This window comes from Eubalaena glacialis, chromosome 9 (assembly GCF_028564815.1).
Source record: "Eubalaena glacialis isolate mEubGla1 chromosome 9, mEubGla1.1.hap2.+ XY, whole genome shotgun sequence".
In the NCBI taxonomy this organism is placed as follows: Eukaryota; Metazoa; Chordata; class Mammalia; order Artiodactyla; family Balaenidae; genus Eubalaena; species Eubalaena glacialis.
The window spans coordinates 12,997,554-13,021,001 of NC_083724.1; the positions used below are offsets into that span (position 1 = coordinate 12,997,554).

Below are 23,448 nucleotides of genomic sequence, written 5' to 3' on the forward strand. Positions count from 1 at the left end.
AACGAGAGGAAGTCCTGGCACAGAAACGAAGACCCAACACAGCCAAAAATTAATTAATTAATTAATTAATTTAAAAAAAAATCAATGGGGAGGGAATCAGCAGTACCAGTGGATAATCAGGCAAACTGCAGTGTTAAATGGGGGTGGTCATGAGTTGCTAAGAAGTAAATCTAAGCAAAGACCTGAAGAAGATGAGGACTTGAAGGAGGTGAATAATAGCAAGTGGGATCCAGGGGAAGAGAATTTTAGGTAGAAGGAACAGTTGATAGCAAAGGCCCTAAGAGCATGGTTAGAGCAGAGGAAGCAAGTAAGAAGTAAAAGAAAGGAATTCGTTTATAACATAGTAGGCAGCAGATCAGAGTAGGGTCTTACAACCTACCAGAAGGACTTAGGATTTTATGGAGTAAAATAGGATTGGAGAATTTTGAGCAGAAAGATGACGTGATTTGATGTTAGGCTGCTATACTGAGAATATATCAAAAGGTGACAAAAATAGAAATAGGGAGATGAATGAAAAGGCTACTCCAATGATCCAGGTGAAAACAATGATTCAGATGAAGTTAATGTAATCTAAGTGGTAAGAAGTAGTCAGCTTCTAGATATGTTTTAAAAGAAAACAGAATTTCTTGACAGACTGGATATGGGGTGTGAAAAACAAGAGCCAAACTCTTGGCCTAAGCAACTACTAGAAGATGCCCATAAACTGAGATGGTAAGGACAGGTAGGTAGAGCATTTTAGGGGTGAGGGATGAGATAATGACACCTTTTCAGGCATGGTAAATTTGAGATGTCCTGAAGGCTAAGTGAAAGAGGGGTATTTAAGGAGGAGGGAGTTAATCATCTATATCAAATGCTCCTGACACGTCACTAAGACAAAGACTCAGACTGACCACTGGATTTAGCAATTTAGGTCACTATGAACTTGATTACTTTCAAGGAGTTTTGATACAAAGGAAGGCAAAGAAAGGAACAATAAGTAGAGGGGCAACCGGGGCCAAAAAAAAAAAGCTAAAAGAAGGGAACAGAAATTTTATCTGCTGCCCACCACAGGAAAGACAGAGTATAGCGTTTGACTTTGACCAAATTAACTGATACATTTTTAAAAAAAAACTCAGTACGCAGAAGACCATAACACAGTCTCTGCAGTCTAGCATTTAAAGTGTCTAATATATAATCCCAAATTACTAGACAAAGAAACATGAAAATGTGGCTCACTAGACATTAGATTTAGCAGCCCAAGATTTTTAAAGTAACTATATTACAATTATGCTCAAGAATATAAAAGAAGATCTGCTTAAAATAAAGATCAAAGAGGCACTCTCACAAGAAACAGAAATTATTAAAAAAAGAACCAAATGGACATTCCAGGAAAAAAAACAAGATCTGAAATTTTTAAAAAACTCATTGAATGGGGTTAACAACAGATTGGAGATGATGAAAGAAAGAGTCCAGCGAACTTTAAGATAGGTCAACAGAGAGTATCCTATCTGAAGAAAAAACCAAAAAATATTTGGAAAAATAAGTAGAGCCCCAGAGATCTGTGGGATAGTATCAAAAGGTCAAAAGTATGTATGACTGGAATCCCTTAAGGAGAGAGAAGAGAGATGGAGCAGGGAAAAAAGGTGGAAGAAATAATGGGTCAGAATTTCCCCCAAAATGGTAAAAAAAAACCAAAAACCCATAAATTTAAAAATTCATGAAGCCCAGCTAATCTCAAGGCACACAGAAAGAAAAACCACACCTAAGCACATCATAGGTAAAGGTCTAAAAACCAAAGATAAAAAATAATATCAAAAGCAGCCAGAGAAAATGACCCATTACAAAGAGAGGAACAACAATATAAATGCATGCTGACTTCTCACCAAAAACAATGAGAGGGACTTCCCTGGGGGTACAGTGGATAAGACTCCGTGCTCCCAATGCAGGGGGCCAGGGTTCGATCCCTGGTCAGGAAACTAGATCCCACATGCATGCCCCAACTAAGAGTTTACATGCCACAACTAAGGAGCCAGCCTGATGCAACTAAGACCCAGTGCAACCAAATAAATAAATTAAAAAAAAAAAAAAAGAATATACTTACTTTAAAAAAAAAATGAGAACCACAAGACTCTGGGATGACATCTTTAAGTGTTGAAAGTAAAAAAACTGTCAATCCCGAACCCTATACCCAGTGAAAATATCCTACTGGAATAAAAGTGAAATAAAGACTTTCAGATAAAGAAATCTGAGAGTTATGTCTCTAACAGATCTCCACTAAAAGAAATCCTAAAAGAAGTTCTTCAGGTTAAAGGCAAGTGAGACTAGATGGAAACTTGGTTCTTCAGGAAGAAGTGAAGAGCAACAAAAAGATAAATAGGTGGGTAAAAATAAAAGACAATTTTCCTCTTACTATATTTAAAATACATGTAACTATTTAAAGATCTAATTGACAGCATGGATTAATGATAAATCAGCCTCAGAAGTAATTTCTCTTATTTCCCCATCTATATTTATAGAAAAGTACAGTACCTGTTTTAGTTTCAAAAAGAAATTTTCAGTAGTACTACGTTTGCTGAAGGGCCAGAATAATCTTTCATTAGGTGAGCAAACTCGGACTTTTGTCTCTAGGAGAAAGCGAACAGGCTCCTGCACTTCTGTTATTACTAAATCAACAGCTGTGGTCATAAACAGCACTTTATCTAGGGAGAGAGAAGGCAGAAGCAAATTTTTTCAATGGAAATATATTTGCTCGTATGATTAATGTAAAAGTAATTACTTTTATTATAAACTTTAAATGACATTCAGGAAGAGTATGAAACATCTTGAAAAGGGTTGTTTATGCATAGCATATCTGAAAAGCTACACAAGAAACTGGTCAGAGTGGTGCTTTTTAGGGTGGGACACTGGGAACTGTGGTAAACTTTTGCTTTTCCCTAGATACCTTTGAATTTTTAACTATATGTGCATATATTACCTCTCCACAAAAACAAGTAATATTTAGAAGCCTGTAAATAAATTAAATTAAATATAAATGTAAATTAAAAATTAAAAATAAAATAAACATTTAGAAGCCTGTAAATAAAAAAATAATATATTTTTTAAAAGTACATAAATAGAAAAGGAAGCAGGAAAAGGAAAAAATGAAGAAAGGAGAGGGAGGAAAAAATACTTTGTTTACTGGTCAAATTTAATAGTAAACTCAAAAAACTATTCAAATTCCTTGGTTTCATCAGAAGTAGGTAAACACTAAATATTTATCAAATAAGTAGTGCTAAGATTTGGGTATCTTCTCGGGACTAAAATTTCTGGTTCATGATGTCAGCAATCTGCATCACCTTTAGGAGTTTCTTCATTTACAATTTGAAAATGTGGGGATTTTGGATTCCAGCTCCCAGTAATAACATAGGACTTTCCATCTGAACTTTTGCCCATAGATTCCTAAAGAAAAGAGTAAAAACAACATTAATGCCAAAAAAAAAAAACCCCACACACACAACAGCTAACCGCCATTCTGCTGCCTTTAAAAAAATAGAAGTTACAAAAATATAAGAATATGAAAGAGGATCATATATATATAAAAGTTAGGAGTATATACAAATGATTACAGTTAAAATTAAAGATGTGCCAATTATTTATGTAACTGCTCCTGAAAAGTTATACATAAAGTAAATGCTTACAAATCATATCAAATTGTACTGACACTAGGGAAATTTACTACCTAAACCTATGTTGAATTCTTCTGTCAAGTGAGTAATTACTACATAAATTTAGTTATGAAAATAAAGGTTTTCATATAATAGCAACAACATGAACACCACCTACTTTTATAAAGCTCATGATAGTTTGCAAATAACTCTCACAAAATGTCTCCTTTGATTCCCACATCAACCTTACATGATAAACAAGAATTATTCACTATTACACAATCAAGAAACTGAGACAGACTAAGTAGCTCTAAGGTCAGACTAGTAAACAGCAAGTAGGAAATAAGGAAATTCCCTTATCTTTGTTAATTGCTTCATAAATGTGCTTTAACATTAGATTTGGTGAAACAACCTTTATAGAGGAAATAGTGTATAAGCTTAAAAAAAAAAAAAGCAATCCTTACCAAATCTAACAAGTGCATGTCACTATTTCGTACATCTTTTCCTGGGCTAAGGAGAAGACCAAAACACCTGCAAAAAAAGAACTGACATAAATTTGGAAAAAAGACTACAGAAAGATGTTTAAATTAGATCACTTAAAAAAAATTCTTATTGATAGAAAAAAGGACATTAAAATTATCAATAAAATAGCATTACCAAAATCATCTTTATTTCTTTGAGATAAACAAATTTTATGTTTGCCTTGTATTATCACATAGTTGAGATCAACATATTAGCTGAAGATTTATGAGAGATAATTCAAAATGAATGAAGTATTCACTTTAATGAACAAAAGAATTCCTCAGGGAACAAAATATTTTGCAAATACATTTTTGAATACAGTATATGACTGCTCCACTAGACTGACAAAAACTAAAATTTATATTTAAGCCAAACTTACTAAAAATGTTTACCTTTCAATGGCAAGTTCCTTATTAGTTGTTTGTTGCACATAGATAACAATCTTTTTATCAATTCCTTGGCGTAGTTTAAAGCACTGTCTGTCTTTATCTTTAGGAACTGCACTGTAGAACAACATGTTTCATTAATTTTGCAAAGCACTTTCTCGTAACATACACCAGAACAATTTTTGTTATGATTTGAAAATCAGGCACTGAAAAGAATCAGATTTAATTCTTTTCTATGCCTGGTATTCAAATCGTAACAGATATTTAAAAATCATCATCTGCTTCTTGATATGAAAATATCATCATTACTGTATGTAATCCACTAAACCATTATAGAAACCATTTATAAAAGCTACAAAACCACTCTTATGACCCCTAAAACGTGGTTTTAGTTTTTTCTTTTTTGTTGCTGTGAAAATTAAATTAGATATTTATAAAGCTCCAAGGCACTCAAAAAATGTTAGTTTTTTTCACTTTCTATTTAGTCACTGTTTTTTACAAATAAATTATTCAGGCCTTATTTGTTTAAATATATAATGAAGAAAAGATAATTATATAGATCCTTTGAATTTCAAACCAAGGTGCTTTCAAAAAACAAGAAATGAGGAAGATATAGCCAACAGTAAGCTGTTGCCTAATTCTTCCCTTAAGCAGCAATAACCTTACTGTAAGCATGTGTAATAACTATAAAAATAACATTAATGATGCAGTTAAACATCACCTTAAGAAAACAGTTGAAAATATTCTCTAAATGACAGTTTACCAAAATAATCCCCTGGTCTCCCACCCACCACTTTCTCTAGCTCCTTTGTTCTCAAAGGCGGACATCTGCTTACAGCAATCAGCCAATATACAGCAAATCTAAATTGTGCCTTATTACTGTACAACTTTAAGATAATAGCAATAGAGGGCTTCCCTGGTGGCGCAGTGGTTGAGAATCTGCCTGCCAATGCAGGGGACACGGGTTCGAGCCCTGGTCTGGGAAGATCCCACATGCCGCGGAGCAACTGGGCCCGTGAGCCACAATTACTGAGCCTGCGCGTCTGGAGCCTGTGCTCCGCGACAAGAGAGGCCACGACAGTGAGAGGCCCGCGCACCGCGATGAAGAGTGGCCCCCACTTGCCACAACTGGAGAAAGCCCTCGCACAGAAATGAAGACCCAGCACAGCCATAAATAAATAAATAAAATTAAAAAAAAAAAAAAGATAATAGCAATAGAACCATTAGAAGATAATATAAAAGGCTACATGAGAGCTCGGAGTACCTACTCAAACTAAAAACTGGCTCTGAAGAAATAAAATTAGTTTGAATCCCATCTGCACTACTACACCAGTAACCAATTCAAGAACATGTGATAACGCTGAGATTAGAAAATCAAAGAATCTTAGCATAAGAGTCTAAAAATGACAAATGTGCAAGAAAAACTTCTGCATACCAAACTGTTAAATATCTGTGGCTGACAGAATTTTCACCTATGAGGATATGGACAGGTCTCAGTTTTTAATTTATATTAGATACACTAGTCTCTATGTTCTGTGGATATTTAAGTATAAATTAATATAATATCATCTCTCAGCAGTATTTAAAACAACAACAGTGGAAATAAAGTTATCACTGGTGTCCTGAGTCTGAAGGGCAAGGAAAAGCGACATTAATAGGAAGCAGGGTGGAGAGTATAAGCAGTGGAAGTTCACTTCACTGATGTCGGGGGGTCTAGATTGTATTTCTGGTCTTATCACTATCATTGAATGGATCCAACCAAGTAATTTTACATTTAATTCCTATTGTGTAAATTAAGAAACAGACATCCAGGTTATCTTCCCTGGCTTTCTTTACCTATAAAATAAGGACAATATCAAATGGGGTACTTTGCAGATTAAATAAGATCAGAAAGAAGTGTTTTGAATGATATAAATGAAAATGCTCCATTTTCCTAAGGGCTAAACTGAAATGCAGGTTTCTCATTTTAATAGTGTAAGGATTATACTTTTTCAGGAATGAAAAGAAGAGCATTAATTCTTGCCATGGCACTTGGTCTATATTTATGCTATGGCGAAACCACAACCTATCTTGTACTATGGCTAACTATATATACATATATTTTTTAAATAGGTGGTAAGTCATATGGGTATAGCATTGTATCTTTTTTTAGGTATAACTGACATACAACATTAGTTTCAGGTTTACAACATAACGATTTGATATTTGTATATATTGTGAAATGCATCGTATTTTAACCATTCTATTCTGGTCAACATTTAATTTCCACTTTTTAATTTTGCTATTATTGTGTTAAGGGGAATGTTCATGCTGATAACTCTTTTGGTACCGCAATGATTGTTTCTGTAAATTCTCAGACATACTACAGAATCACTGGATGAAAGGAACTGCATTTGAAAAGTTCAAATCTGACGAAGAAAGGCATACTTGTCAATGATTTCATCAGTGTATTAGGTCACACAACACTATTTTCTACTGTAACTATAAATTCAGGAAAACAATGCAACAAAAAGATAACAAAGCCCTAACAAACGTGAAAAACAAATGACCATACAGGGGTTTTCTGTATAGCATTTCCTTGATATACAGGTGAATAGACCAGGGATATTTGTGATCATTACCTTTCTACTTAGAATATACCTGATCTCAGAAGGAGGAGAAATTATCCTAGTGCTTCTCTTCTGAGAGATCTTAGAAATCTTTCCTATTCATAACTGGGGTTTATAAATGATCTACATAAATATTTTTAATAAAGGGAAAAAACTGTTTAAACAAACTGTTCTGTTTCTTAAAAAGGAAAAAAAATCATTACAAGGTTTATAGATTACAGTTTCTACTTCCCAGTACAGGAATGCATACTGCAGAAAGCACCACATCACAGTGTTGCTGTGAGAACAGAAATATAGCTAATAAGAAAGCATAGAGCACAAGGCCTCACACTTTATTGTACAAATCAAAGTAGAAGCTGCATTGTACACTAAATTGGCCACCAGATGGCATGACAATTCCAAAGTCTCTTGAAGGGAGAGCAAAGGTTATCAGTTTTTCAAACAAATAGACCAATCACTGTGCTTTTTAATTTAAAAGCAAGATATTAGAAATCATTCATATTTTGATGGAATTTCATTTTACCTATTTTATGAGGTAGTCACGGAGGAAAGAAACTTCTATATGCAACTACTGATTATGATCCCAAGTGGCACCCATTTTGTGATATGGGATATGGAGGAAAAAAAAGTCAATCATCTTGCAACCATAATATTTTAAAGTTATAAAAGATTTTAGAGTCTAGCCACTTCATTTTATAAATAAAGAAACTAATGTCAGGAGATGTAAAGAAACTTGGAAAAGGTCACACTGTTAATGGTAGCAATAAGTAAACTAAACCTAAGTTTTAATTTCTATTCCAGGGTTATTTTCACTACTCAAAGAAGCATCATTTTACTTAAAAACCAAAACCAGGGCTTCCCTGGTGGCGCAGTGGTTGAGAATCTGCCTGCTAATGCAGGGGACACGGGTTCGAGACCTGGTCTGGGAAGATCCCACATGCCACGGAGCAACTGGGCCCGTGAGCCACAACTACTGAGCCTGCGCGTCTGGAGCCTGTGCTCCACAACAAGAGAGGCCGCAATAGTGAGAGGCCCGCTCACTGTGATGAAGAGTGGCCCCCCGCTTGCCACAACTAGAGAAAGCCCTCGCATAGAAACGAAGACCCAACACAGCTAAAAATAAATAAATTAATTAATTAATTAAAAAAAAAAGTTAAAACACTCAATGATGGGTTTCAGGACCATTTAAAAAAAAAAAAAAAAAAAAAAAACCAAAACCAGTTATTTCTGACCCTCTATGTAAGGTTATATTTCAGATACAGACCTCAATTCTCCCCTTGCAATGTGTTCAGATAAACTTTAATGGTAAAACTTTATTTCAACAGCCTTAAGAACTTTACATTATTAAAACAAATCAACCAACCAACTAACCAACCAAAACAAAACACAACACAAAAAAACTCCAGCAAAACAAATGTAGCTACAGATCCAGCTGATGTAGCTTCTGTCATACTTCATATCAGCAGTCAGCCAGTTACTTTGAGTCCATCTAAAAGAACATGGTAGCATGATACATTTTCCTACGTGAAAGAATTTTTTTTATTGTTTTAAATTCTTTAAATCTTGCCTCTACAAATTTGCCTATTTATTTTCCTTTAAACTCTACCCATAAAAGCAATCATTTTATAATGTAAAAGTTATGTAATCTGACCTAGAATTTCCCTAAATCCACAGATAGTACAGCATGTTAATACAAACGCAAATAAAAAGAATAAAATAAGATGCCCTACCTAAAATAACCTTTACCATCATCTTCTTTTATTTCTAAAGACACAGAGAAGGTAAAGATGTCACTGTCAGGAGTCTGAGGTGCAGTAGTTGCTGAGAGGGGGGTCTGCTTGGCAGAACGGCGGAAGGCAGTGGCAAAACTGTAAAGTATCCGGCTCACCTACAACCAGACATGTTAGGAAATGGGCTGTTATCACAAGAATAAAATACTTTTGTTAAGGCTGAAGGTGACCTATGTTGTTTGAGGGGAGTAATTCATCTTTCCTCCATTGATTTCTTTTGATAAATTATCTAATTTATTAGACCTATAAAGCAAGCAACACTAAAAATGGTCAGAGAAGAGGCTTTAAAAAAGAAGTGGTTGTGAATCCAACTGAAAGACGATTTCCAAAATTGTTAGGAATTACTTGAATGTATTTATTATAATAAAAATAATCCTAAAAGTTTAGCTCTAAAAGAATGGCTTGCAAATACGTCATTGCTAGAACCAAGATGCCTATTTAACCCAATTAAGCAGCAGTCAATTGGTCTCCTCCAACACTCTTAACAACGAGGTTCTAGTTAACCAAACTTTTAGTTTATTTACATTTCAGCCCATCCAGCTGAAATGAACAGTAGCAGAGAATTTCATTTGGCTTATAAATGACCATAATAAGTACTATAATCATTTCAACGTAGTGAGGGTACAGATGAAGTTTCATTTGCAGACAGTTCCCTCTTAAGTACTTACAGCTTCTTGTATTTCACACCGGAAGACATGTATTCTGAAGAGCTCTGCATTGTAATGACTTTCAGTGAAAGCAAAACAGTCACTCTCAGGAGTTCCATCATGCCCTCTAACACAGAAGAGGATTTTGTAGATAGGGTAGTTTGCTATTTCAGTGTTTGTCTGAGGATCTAAGAGTCTGTTCAGAAAAACAGATATAAAGAGATTAGAGGGATTGTGGACTATTTTCACTACATCCATATTATGATTCAAGACTCATCTTTCTAGCAAAAAGATTATATAATCCATTTTTGGTACGCTAATCATATTAATCTTAAGTCTTGATAAATAAGTCATATGTGGATTCTTAAAGTTACTGATTACACAATTCCATGATACTAAAAACTACATAACCTCATGTTTTAGGGAGGCAATCAGGAAAGCATAAACAGTATCAATAAGTATGTTTCTTACATGGTCTGTAACTAAATAAAGATAATGGGTAAATTAGAATACCAAAATAGATCATTAAAGCTGTGCTTCTCATTATCTCCTAAAAGAATGACCTAATCTGCTTTATTAAAAACTAAAAAGGTGATGTGCTTTCTCAGAGTGAAACATGTTCTTTTGCTTCATGGCAAACAAGGGAGAGAGACTGTACAAAATGTTAACACCTAAAAAAAGAAAATCATTAATAAAATCAAAAGGATGCCATTCTCTGAAAATCAAAGGGATATCATTCATTCAAAAATGTATTCATTCAACAAATATTTATGTGATACCTACAACATCCCAGGCTCCATTCTGGGCACTGATGACACAGCTATGAAAGAAACTGAAAAAGAAATTATGCAATTTCAACACTGAATGGGCAGGGCCACTGATGGGAAAGCCCAGGGGATAATGGAAATACCTAAGAAGGGGACCTAAACCAAGTTCAAAGGCACTTTGATAAAGACTCTGAAAACATGGGGCAAGAGAAACTAGTTTTCTCATGTCTTTATAGAATTAAAATATATTAGAACAAAGTATAACTTCAGTTGGGGGGGTATGACTATTGACTAAGAAGCATATAAAAATGAATGTTCATATAAAAATGAGTGCTAAGGAATTCCCTGATGGTCCAGTGGTTAGGACTTAGCACTTTCACTGAGGTGGCCTGGTCAGGGAACTAAGATCCCACAAGCTGCAGTGCAGCCAAAGAAAAAGAAATAAACTTTATTACAAAAAAAAAATGAGTGCTAAAAAAATTGTATTAAGTTTCACATTAATAAATACAATTAAAATTAGTATTTGTGAGTCTTTGTGAAATAGTTCTTTAAACACTCAAGAGAAGAATTATATATGCAGATAACTAGAATATTAATTAATTAACTTACTACTACTGCTAACCATATACAGCTACAACTCTACTACCATAAGAATCCAAAATGCTTGAGGGTGGAGAAACAGATACTCTCATACACTGCTGATAAAAGTACGAACTAGATCAATATTTCTAGATGGCTATTTGGCAATGTATCAAGCCCCATAAAAATGGGCAAATCTTGGACCCAATAAGTCTACTTTCTAGGAATTGAATCTAAGGAAATACAAAAATACATAAAAATTTAGCTAAAAAATAATTTATAAGAAAATTACAGGTAAAGCACTTACACGCTCATATAATAAAAGTTTAATATTAGCTATTATTAGTAGTACTTTTCTCATTAAAACAACTAAAATATGTAACATTAGAGATTGGTTATTCCTGAATAGCCCATCATGTGTCATCATAAGTTAAAATTTTTAAGCATATTTATTGATATGGAAAGAGATTCACAATATAAAAAACTAAGTGAGGAAAGCATGTTACAAGATGGTACGTATTATATTATTCCACTGTTGTTAAAAATGTTGATTCTAAGTTCTATAATTATACTTGCACATATATGTAGGTATATACACACATACACAAACATATACACGTACAACTACACGAAAAGGGTCTTAATAAACCAAGACGTTAACTGTCATTTACCAACGGGAGAGTAGAATTAAGAATATTTTCCTAATCTAAAATATGGCACAAATGAACCTATCTACAAAACAGGAACAGACTCACAGACATAGACAGCAGACTTGTGGTTGCCAAGGGGGAGGGGGGTGAGGGAGGGAAGGACTGGGAGTGTGGGATTAGCAGGTGTAAACTATTATATAATAGGATAAATAAACAACAAGGTCCTACTGTGTAGCACAGGGAACTATATTCAATATCCTGTGATAAACCATATTGGAAAAAAATATTTAAAAAAAGAATGTCTATATGTGTATAACTGAGTCACTTTGCTGTACAGCAGATTGGCACATTGTAAATCAACTATACTTCAATAAAAAAAATTAAATTAAAAAAAGAGTATTTTCCTAAATTTTTGCTTGTTTGTGTCCTCTGATTTTTCTGAAATAAGTATGCATTTTTTTTCTTTAATTTTTATTTATTTATTTATTTATTTATGGCTGTGTTGGGTCTTCGTTTCTGTGCGAGGGCTTTCTCTAGTTGTGGCAAGCGGGGGCCACTCTTCATCGCGGTGCGCGGGCCTCTCACTATCGCGGCCCCTCTTGTTGTGGAGCACAGGCTCCAGACGCGCAGGCCCAGTAATTCTGGCTCACGGGCCTAGTTGCTCCATGGCATGTGGGATCTTCCCAGACCAGGGCTCGAACCCGTGTCCCCTGCATTGGCAGGCAGATTCTCAACCACTGAGCCACCAGGGAAGCCCAAGTATGCATTTTTTATAATAAAGAAAAAGTTATTTTATTTCAGTTCTGTTCAACTCATTATTAGAGTTTTGTATTTAGCTAGCTAATACAGATATCTGACTGGCTACCTTTAATCACTGTTATCTGTTTCAGTTAGTATAAACAATAGCCATTTGGAGAGACTTTTCTGGCCCTCAGTTTCCTCATCTTAAAAATTTAGGAACTGTACTGGAATAGTTAATATTTACCAACAGGTTTCTGTAACTTCCAAAGTCAGCATGAAATCTCATATTGAACTAATGTGTCAAGTTAGTATTTGTATTGGGGGCACATGAAAAATATAAATTGTTAGGCAGACTCTTAGGTCAACATGTTTCAATAATCCCCAAAACATTTAAATTTCTAATGTGCTACACAGAATTGGGGTGGCGAAGAGTATAAAAAACTGTTCAAACAAGTGACTATGTTTCATAAAGGTCACAATCCTTGGAAGACGTGATAACTAAGTGCCAGATGAATTAAACATTGCATGAATAAAATAAGTACAGATTTTGTTCACTATTGCTTCTTTCTAAAACTATAGGTCAGAAATCTGATCAAATGTTATTGAATACAAACGTTTCAAGAAGCTGGTCTCACCTCACAGTTCCTTCAGATACGTTCGGCACTGACAGGGTTACATCTAGTGAAATCTGACACTGGCCCCTTAAGATGGACATCATCCTTAAGGCTTCCACTTCACTCCTGGGAGCATTTACTGAGGCACAGCCTAAATAAGTTAGTTTGCTGAAAACTACACTGTCCTCATCAGCCACCGGTGTGAAAGGACTTGACCCTTCAGAATCTGAAAGAAACAAGGAGGTGATTATTTTCATTTTGATATTTTGTTGACATGAATATCAAGTAAAAATCTACAAGTTACATTTAGGTTCTAAAATTAAATACTAATGAGAGAATATGCCATTACCCCAGAAGAAATGCCCATTAAAGCCAGAAATCTCACACCAGAACTCTTGTCACCAACACTAAAATTTTTAGGTATGGCTGTAATCTCAATCCCAAATCTAAAAGGTGACCTGAGACTCAGATCTGATTTACCTTTCTGACTCTTCTAATTTGTTTTGACTTTATAATTTACATTTAGGTCAAAAATACATTTAGTATTTTACCACCCTGAAAAATCCTATCTCTGTCTTCTTTCTGATCTGCTGTTATAATTATTTTTCTCATTCATCATCGTAGCTACTCTATCATGTTCTCTCAGTCCCCTTGCTTTCCCTTTCCCAATAAACATCTACAGTTTTAACACCCTACTTTCCCCAATGAGCCTTTATAATTGCCTTTTTTCTCCTTCCTTGCTACGTCTTTCAGCTCCCTTTTTTCAACTTGACAACTATTCCCGCCGAACTATAAAGGCCTGGGGCAAACATCTCTTCACCAAGCATTATTCCTCTATTTCTCCAACACTATACTCAAATTCCTTCTTTCCTGAAAAAAGATCCTTAAATACTCTAAGACTCCCTCAATGTCTTAAAGCTACTGTTTCTCTTTCTTTGGTATAAATGACATACATTTAGAGTGGACATATGTATATGTATAACTGATTCACTTTGCTGCACACCTGAAACTAAAACATTGTAAATCAACTCTATCCCAATAAAAAATTTTTTAAAAATGACATACATTTAAAGGGAAATCAGAATAGTACATATATTTACTCCTCTCACATCCCCCTAAATCTAGAATCTGAAGATTCTAGAGAACATAGATAATGGTTTTTGCTTGCTTTGAATCAAACCTAGTACAGAATGGACACTCAAATATTAAAAACAATAACCTTCAGTTATGCAAGCAATGCAGCAATCCTAACCTCCTTGTCCAGGTTTCACTGGCAGGCTCATCTCTGGTTTCTGGAGCCCTACTAATGACACAGGGTTAATGGTGGATGAAGCTGAGAGTTGATTAGAAAGAGGCCCATCTCCTTCGCCATCCAATTGTGACCTTTCCACAAGCTCCTTGTCCCCTGGCTGGTCGTCCATTGGAGGATCCATCAGCACATCTGCTAGCTCTTTTTGCAGCTGCTGTTCACTTCCATTCCCTATAATCTAAGGGTCACAAATATATGCAATCAGCAAAATGAGAGAGGCCAGTACTGATTTAAATGGGTCCACATCTAGAGAAAATCATCAGCAATTCTTTTGATATATAGATATCTTCTGAATGTCTTTAAAAAACAGAATAAATCAAGATCTATAATAAATAAAAGCTGCAGCTGCTCTCTTAATTCATACAGTTTTTCATGAAAAAGTGTATAGTGAATTTGAGACTAATACCCAGAAATATATGTGATAGTCTGTCAATTTTATTAAAAGTTTTCTACAGTGTCCTAAACTAATAACAACTAAAATATTTGTAATTTTACTTGTCTGATGAGAAATAAAGCTTGTTAAGAGGAGAAGCTTCTCGGACTTACCTGGTGGCGCAGTGGTTAAGAATCCGCCTACCAATGGAAGGGACACGGGTTCGAGCCCTGGTCCAGGAAGCTCCCACATGCCGCGGAGCAATTAAGCCCGTGCGCCACAACTACTGAGCCTGTGCTCTAGAGCCCGCAAGCCACAACTACTGAGCCTGCATGCCACAACTACTGAAGCCCGCGCGCCTAGAGCCCGTGCTCCGCAACAAGAGAAGCCACCACAATGAGAAGCCCGTGCACCACAACGAAGAGTAGCCCCCCTGCTTGCCACAACCAGAGAAAGCCCACGCGCAGCAACAAAGACGCAACACAGCCAAAAGTAAATTAATTAATTAATTAATTAATTATTTAAAAGAAAAGACGAGAAGCTTCTCTTATGCTTAAGGAAAAGGGAAAATGTGTTTGCTTCCAAAAATTATCAGTAGAAACATACTTATTAGGTAATAAACCATCACATGCCTTTTTACCACCCTTGCTATAAGTAAACCTCCTGTATTTCTGAGGGAGACTTCTCTGACATAAATAGTTCTTAAAGTTCTGAGACATTTGAATAAAGCTGGGGAGATGCAGGTATAAAATGACCCTGAGGAACAGAAGCATTCCATTTCAATGTCAAGTATTTTTCTAGAGTCATGATGGTTTATTATTAGTTGCTCAACAAGGAAGTAAACAAGTGCAAAATCAAGTGGAGACTGCCCAACGCTAAGGAAAACCACAAGTGACAAAACCCAGTATTGTCACCAAATGCTTATTCAAGAAATACTAGAAAAATTAACAAGAGAATTAATTTAGGAAAAGGAAATCATGATGAAAAAACAGTGTGCTGATTTAGGAGGGTTTCTGAAGACCAAAACCTGACAAAAAGTTAAAATGGGTGGGGCTATGAGATTGTTAAAGACAATGAGGTCTTCCCAGTAAAATTAAGACACAGGAAGCAAAATTCCAATAACAGAGGTACTCTGGACTACTAAGGAACCCAGTTCAATCATCTTTTCTAACTCTATAAAATTCAAGTCCCTTTGGCTGTAAACTATGATTGAGAAACAGTCTAAAGTCTTTTTTGCTACATTTTCCCAAGGAAATTCTAACATGTCAGCTATTCTTGCCTTGGAAATAAGGGCCGGAGAGGTGTTCAGTCTCTGGTTTCAATGACAGCATCTGTTTTTATGAACTTCCTTTTATATTCAGAGTTAACTGCTACTGGAACTACAATTCAGTCAAATAAGTTTAACTCTTTGTTATGCCTGATCTTATACATCACAAGGGTAATCAAGTTTCTTTTTTCAGAAGTTCTGCTTTCAAAAGTTTTTTAAAGCACCTAGAAAACAAACTAGAGCTTAGTTCTAATTAACCTCTTATTTTTTCAGAACTGGGTAAGAAATACTGCAGGAATCACCTGCAGGAAATAAAAGATAGCCTAATTGAATCTAAACCATTGTCCAAGTGGAAGGAGAAATCACATAAGTAGGATATTTACAGCTCCCTAAAAACAGATGAAGAAAAGATATTAGACTCCATGTTTAAGCAATTAGTAATTATAACTGCGAAGGTTACCATTAAAGAGCAAACTAAACTGAACACATATTTTACATGCTATGAGGTACTGTTTTTTCTTTGGTATACAGGCTAAATAAACTCAAGTTTTCTTTTGGATAGGCTACCTCCACTGTAATATATTCACGAAATATATCACAAACCCTGAAAGAAACATGTTTATATGTTTGTCTTTTGTGTTTATACATGTTTATCTGCATTCTTCCCTTGTTTATAAAGTCTATAAACGTAAGAACTGCCTTCTATTTCCTTAACTCTTCCTTAAAGGGTAGGAAAAAGTAATGCACACACACAAAAATGATTTTTAAAAGCTGCTTAAAAATAGCAACCTAACTTATGCTTTGAATAATTAGGTCCAATACAGTACTCAGCACTTACCATGTTATAGATCATTTGTGCACCTTCAATCCAATTTCAAACTTAACTATCTGTCACATAATTTAATACTTATCTCAATTAAGTTTTTTGTTTTTTAAAAGACAGTCAATTAATCTTCCCTAGGCTTATCTGGGAAACACTCAGCAATGCTTTTCAAGGTTCTCAAGCTTTGGCATGCATCAGAATCACCTGGTGAACTTGTTGAAACACAATCTGTTGGGCCCTAACAAGAATTCCCATTCAGTAAGGCTGGGATGGGCCTGATAATTTGAATTTTTAAAAAGTTTCCAGGAGATGGTGATGCTGCTAGTCTGGAGACCACACTCTAAGAACCAACCTTAGATTAATGGTTCTTAACCATGACTAAACAACACAATTACCAATATTACCAGGGAGCATGTTAAAATTAAAACACCTGATCCTCCCTCTATCCCCTCACCTCCTACCCTAGCAACTAAATCAGTCTCAGAGATAAAGCCTTGGCATATGCATTTTTAAGAACCTCCACAGGTGATTTACAAAACAGGTGGCAGGCCAGATTAGGCCAGCAGGCTATAGTTTGTTAACCCCTCGTATAAATGAACAGCTTAAACCAGCAACTGCTTGTCTCTGACTTCTTGTCATAACAAAAATAAACTCATTATTAGCAGGGCTTTCTGTTCCTTGCTGCCAACAGCATTCCTAACAGATACCATGATGATCTCTAAAATAAATGTAGTTGCAGGTAAAGTAATCAAGACACTGTATTAGTGAAAGGACAGATAATACAGACCAAGGAAACAAAATAGAATCCAGAAATAGACCCACACATACATGGCCAATTGGTTTCAACAAAGTTGGCCAGATAATTCAACAGAGAAAGGTAATAAAACAAATGGTAGTGGAACAATTAACTTGACATCATACATATGCAAAAACGTCAATCTCTTTACGTCACATACAAAATTAATGCAAAATGGATTGCAGATCTAAATGTAAATCCTAAAACTATAATATTTACAGAAGAAAACATAGGAAAAAGTCTTTGTAATCTTGGGACACAAAGATTTCTTAGGACACAAGAAGTATGCATAAAAGAAAAAACTGAAGTGCACTTTATTAAACTAGAAACTGCTGCTCGGAAGACACTGTTCCCAGAATGAAAAGACAAGCCGCAGACTTCAAGAAAATATTTACAAATCATATGTCTGATGAAGGAATTATATCCAAAATATACACAGAATTCTTATACCTCAATAATAAAACAAGCAACCCAATTTAAAAAAAGGGCATTTCACCCAAGAAGACAATGCAAATAAGCATTTGAAAGAAACTCAGTATCGTTAACCATTAGGGAAACTGAAACCACAATAGGATGCCGCTATACACCTATAAGAATGGCTAAAATTAAAAACAAAACAATACTGAAAATACCAAGGGCTGGCAAGAATGTGGAGCAACTGAAAAACTCTCATACACTGCTGGTGGGAATACAAAATGGTACAGTCACTTTATGTAAATTTTATAAAGTTAAACATACACTTATCTATGACTCACTCCTAGGTGTTTACCCAAGAAAAATAAAAATACATGTCTATACAAAGACCTGTCTGTGAATGTTTATAGCAGCATTATTCATAATTGTCAAAAACTGAATACAAAGTAAATGTTTATCAGCTGGTGAATGGATAAACAAACTGCCACTGATACTAAAATAACATGGATAAATCTCAAAAGCATTATTTTAAGTAAAAGAAGTGGACACAAAAGGCTATATACTGTATGATTCAATTTACATGGCATTCCGGAAAAGGCAAAACTATAGAGACAGAAATCAGATCACTGATTGACACAGGCTGGGAAGGGGAAAGATGAATGACTAAAAAGAACTATAAAGGGACTTTCTGGAGTAATGAAAATATTCTGTATCTTGACTGTGGTGGTCGTGGTGGTTACGTAAGAGTTTACATTCATTAAAGGTCATAGAATTGTATACCTAAAAGGGCTGTATTTTACTGTGTGTAAATTTTACCTCAATAGACTTAAACTAGAAAGGGGATATTGATAGTGGGAGAGGCTATGCATGTGTGGGGGGGCAGAGGTTATATGGGAAATCTCTGTACCTTCCTCTCAATTTTGCTGTGAATCTAAAACTGCTCTTTTAAAAAAGGCTATTTTTTTAAATAGAAAAAAATCATGGTTTCTATGAAAGATGCAATTTGAGAACACAACTGTTCCTTTTCCCCACATGCCCCTCAAAAGGTGTTCGTCCAGGATTCTGTTTTTGGCAATAACTTCATTTTACAGATTCTCCTGTGCCATTTCATCCAATCCCAACGATACATAAACAATCCCTAATATACATCTACAATCCCTCCCTGTCTAATGGACAGACACCTTCAGCTAGATACTCCAAACTTACTGTCAAAACTTAACTCTAATTCTCTTCCTGTATCTTTTAAAAAAAATTAATGAATTGCACTACTTTCCACTCAGTTACCAAATGAAGGATTACAGTCATCCTTCACTCCTCTCATTTCCACACTACTCACAAATCCTACTGATCCTTGCTCAACTGCCCATTTTTTTCCTTCTGTCTCTCTGCATAGCTAACACCATAGGAATCTCTTTCATTTTACATAAGCCTACTGGAAAGGTAGTAGTTTCCCTGCCTTCTTTCTCACTCCCCTCTGATCTATCATTCATATGGCCATTCAAATTACAAGTGCAAATCTTAGTTCTGATCAAGCACTGCCTTATTTTTATACCCTCCCATGTTTCCTCAATGTCCATAAGATAATGCCCATATTCATTACTATGTTCTATGAGTTTCTCACAACTCTGCCCAATTTACTTTTCCATCTCTTATCTGTCACATCAAACTACTCAAACTCCCCAAGACACACCATAAACCTTCAAACATCTAGACTTTGCACAGACCGTTCCCTTTCCTGGAAAACCTTCCTCTCCTTTGCCTTTCTACTCTTAAAGACTAAGCTTAAATTCTATTACCTCCTCTGAGAGATCTTAAGCCTGATATATTAGGTTTAATCACTCCCTCCTTAGAGAGTGCTACCAAAATATTAGCATACTTGTTTATTCCAGCATTGCTACTTGTTTTAGAGAATATTTGCTTAGTGGGCCTCTTCAAACAGACTGGGCATTAATAGATAGCAGAGACCGTTTCTTCAATTATCTTTATATTCCCAAAGCTTCGGGTAGCTGTGAGTACAGAGTATATCTACAATACATGTTTAATGAACTGAATTTTATAAATGCCAAGAATAAAAGCCAAAGTATTCTTTTATCCAATTTGGATATTGGGTATTCTACAGATTTTGGTTTAGTGCTAGAAAAGGAAATCTGAAAGATTTATTTTAGCTTTGTTAACTACTTAAAAATAAAAAAACAAATACCATTTCCTATTATGAGTGTCATTAAAGTGTCATTAAACCTTAACATTTTATGAGTGTCATTAAAGTTTAACATTTACCATAAGAATACTGGGCAGGACCAAACAGCATGCTACAAAACACAAACAATTATCTTTATTTTGAAGTCCAAAAAAGACTTCTAACTTAATTTAGCCCAAATATAAAAATAAAAAAGCAAAGCCGATATATATGGATAATACAACTAAGAATCATATTTAGATTTGTGTTCATCTCCACGTAATCTTTAAGAAGAGGAGGGGAGAGTTCTTTAAAATAGTCCTGAATTGAGAAGAAAAAAAAACATTAAATAGCCAAACATAGACATGAATGTTTGCAAGGACAGAGACTGTTCAGTGAATGATTTATTCATAATTCTACTTACAAAGTAGAGTAGTGGTAAACAAAACAAAAACAAAAAACACAACTGGAACAAGAGTTGGCTTGTGGCACAACTCCAGGGGGCACCATTCACATCACAGACTATGTGAACAGCACCCCCCTGGGACTGCACAGTGTAGCTTATGCAACTGTACTTAGTAGTCCTACTTGGGCTCCACAATAAGACAGATCTGAGATGGGGACATGCCTCTAACACTAACTCTATTGGCTATGGACAAATTAACCTCTAGAAGCCACAACTGTCTCATCTCTAAAATGAGAATGTTGGACTTCCCCAGTGGCACAGTGGTTAAGAATCCGCCTGCCAATGCAGGGGACACAGGTTCGATCCCCGGTCCAGGAAGATCCCACATGCCGCAGAGCAGTTAAGCCCGTTCGCCACAACTACTGAAGCCCACATGCCACAACTACTGAGCCCACGTGCTGCGACTACTGAAGCCCGCGCGCCCAGAGCCCGTGCTCCGCAACAAGAGAAGCGACCGCAACGAGAAGTCCGCGCACTGCAATGAAGAGCAGCCCCTGCTCGCCGCAACTAGAGAAAGCCCGCAGTCAGCAACGAAGACCCAGAGCAGCCAAATAAATAAATAAATGAGAATGTTAATACCTATCTCACAAGATTGTCATGGTTCAATGATTCAGTAATATGATCACTGGACACTTATTATTTACGTTATAGGCAGGCACTGAATCATGTGATTTTTATAGGGATTGTCTCATTTCCCACATCTCAGTACCTGCCAACTAGTAAGCATCCAATTAATATCTCCCTACCCAACTTTCAACTATTTCTAAATAAACTCTGGTCCACCTACTGGAGGTGAAGTTAAAAAAACAAATAATAACTTTAAAAAAAGTAGTTCTTCCACTTTCCTTGGTCCAAAGAAAACTAAGAACACACCCACTATTTATGTGCAAAAGAAGCATTACTGGAATAACATCTGTCCTTTCTAAATAATATCAAATAAAAGTAATAACTTGGGGGCTTCCCTGGTGGCGCAGTGGTTGAGAGTCTGCCTGCCAATGCAGGGGACACGGGTTCGAGCCCTGGTCTGGGAAGATCCCACATGCCACGGAGCAACTAGGCCCATGAGCCACAACTACTGAGCCTGCACGTCTGGAGCTTGTGCTCCGCAACAAGAGAGGCCACGACAGTGAGAGGCCCGCGGACCGCGATGAAGAGTGGCCCCCGCTCACCGCAACTAGAGAAAGCCCTCGCACAGAAACGAAGACCCAACACAGCCAAAAATAAATAAATAAATAAATTTAAAATGCATTAAAAAAAAAAAAAGTAATAACTTGAATGGTAGAATTGGCTACAAGCCCATTTCCTTGAGAGCAAAACTGCATTTATGGAATCAAAGGACAAAATGTTCCAAAGGCAATATCCAGTCATTTCCTGGTCTTAATTTTCTGCTTCTAACTTTATAGCTCCTGTTTCCCTTCACTGCAACAATACCAACTAGGCTCTACTTGATTTACCAGTTATACAAAGCTACTTTAGGCAGTTTGAGATGCTTTTCCAGTAGAGATTTTATGTCTTCAAGAAAGCATGCTTAGGAAATGAAAGTGTGTGCTAGAAAAATCCACAATCAGAAAATTAAAGATAAATTCCTGATGATCTACAGTTCCCAATACTTGTGTCATACTGCAGTGAAAATACAAATGAAAATGGTTCAAACTAAGTAATTTTACTCAGCTTCAGGGTAAGAGCTGAGCCATTTCAAAACAAGTATATAAATCTCGTCTTATCAGAAAGCAAGGCACAGGGCTTCCCTGGTGGTGCAGTGGTTAAGAATCCGCCTGCCAATGCAAGGGACATGGGTTCGAGCCCTGGTCCGGAAGATCCCACATGCCGTGGGGCAACTAAGCCCGTGTGCCACAACTACTGAGCCTGCCACAACTACTGAGCCTGCACTCTAGAGTCCGCGAGCCACGACTACTGAGCCCATGTGCCACAACTACTGAGCCTGCACTCTAGAGTCCGTGAGCCATGACTACTGAGCCACGACAACTACTGAAGCCCGCGCGCCTAGAGCCCATGCTCCACAACAAGAGAAGCCACCGCAGTGAGAAGCCTGTGCACCGCAACGAAGAGTAGCCCCCACTCGCCGCAACCAGAGAAAAGCCCGCGTGCAGCAATGAAGACCCAATGTAGCCAAAAATAAAATAAATAAAAATTAAAAAAAAAAAAGAAAGCAAGGCACAAAAGAATCAGAAGCCCAATTTGGATACTGGAAAGTACAGTAACTAATCTCAAAGGCACTCACAGATTCTTTCTGTGATCTTTGATAAATCACTAAATCACTTTGCGCCTCATTTATAAACCGCAGTTATTCTGAAAATCCATCTCTTTATCTTACTATATAAAAGAAGGACCAGAAAAACAAACTAAAATTACCATTAGGAATTATTAACATTAATTTAAAAAGGGAAAGGAACAGAACCTTGTGAATTCATCTTTAAAAGTCAACTGGGACTTCCCTGGTGGCTCAGTGGTTAAGAATCTGCCTGCCAATGCAGAGGACATGGGTTCGATCCCTGGTCCAGGAAGATTCCACATGCCGCGGAGCAACTAAGCCCATGCACCACAACTACTGAGCCTGTACGCCCTAGAGCCCGCACGATGCAACTACTGAGCCCATGTGCCGCAAACTACTGAAGCCTGCGTGCTGCAACTACTGAATCCACGTGCTGCAACTACTGAAGCCTGCGCGCCTAGAGCCCGTGCTCCGCTACAAGAGAAGCCACCGCAATGAGAAGCCTGCACAGCACAACGAAGAGTAGCCCCTGCTCGCTGCAACTCGAGAAAGCCCGTGCGCAGCAACGAAGACCCAACGCAGCCAAAAAAAACCAAAAAAAAAGTCAATTGAAGAAGGACCCAAAATACTTATGAATGTTTTGCTAAATAATGGGATTATGGC

At 36.3% G+C, this 23,448-nt stretch overlaps 1 protein-coding gene across 7 annotated transcripts in view; it reads right to left on the bottom strand.

Moving 5' to 3' along the window:
• The window catches only part of RABGAP1 (RAB GTPase activating protein 1), a 149,995-nt gene that overhangs the window by 94,675 nt on the left and 31,872 nt on the right, over window positions 1–23,448 (bottom strand). For 5 of the 7 annotated variants that reach the window (XR_009702059.1, XM_061199961.1, XM_061199963.1 and 2 more), the window contains exons 3-10: window positions 14,181–14,415; window positions 12,950–13,154; window positions 9,599–9,773; window positions 8,871–9,028; window positions 4,538–4,648; window positions 4,088–4,154; window positions 3,315–3,417; window positions 2,509–2,678 (exon numbers count right to left, since the gene is read on the bottom strand). Coding sequence is in view for 6 of the 7 variants with exons in the window: in XM_061199961.1 (XP_061055944.1) it covers window positions 2,509–2,678; window positions 3,315–3,417; window positions 4,088–4,154; window positions 4,538–4,648; window positions 8,871–9,028; window positions 9,599–9,773; window positions 12,950–13,154; window positions 14,181–14,415 (1,224 nt within the window). In the remaining variant the exon portion in view is untranslated. Of the gene's footprint in view, window positions 1–2,508; window positions 2,679–3,314; window positions 3,418–4,087; window positions 4,155–4,537; window positions 4,649–8,870; window positions 9,029–9,598; window positions 9,774–12,949; window positions 13,155–14,147; window positions 14,416–23,448 lie in introns of those variants that run through there. The other 2 variants (XM_061199965.1, XM_061199962.1) reach the window with 2 other exon arrangements.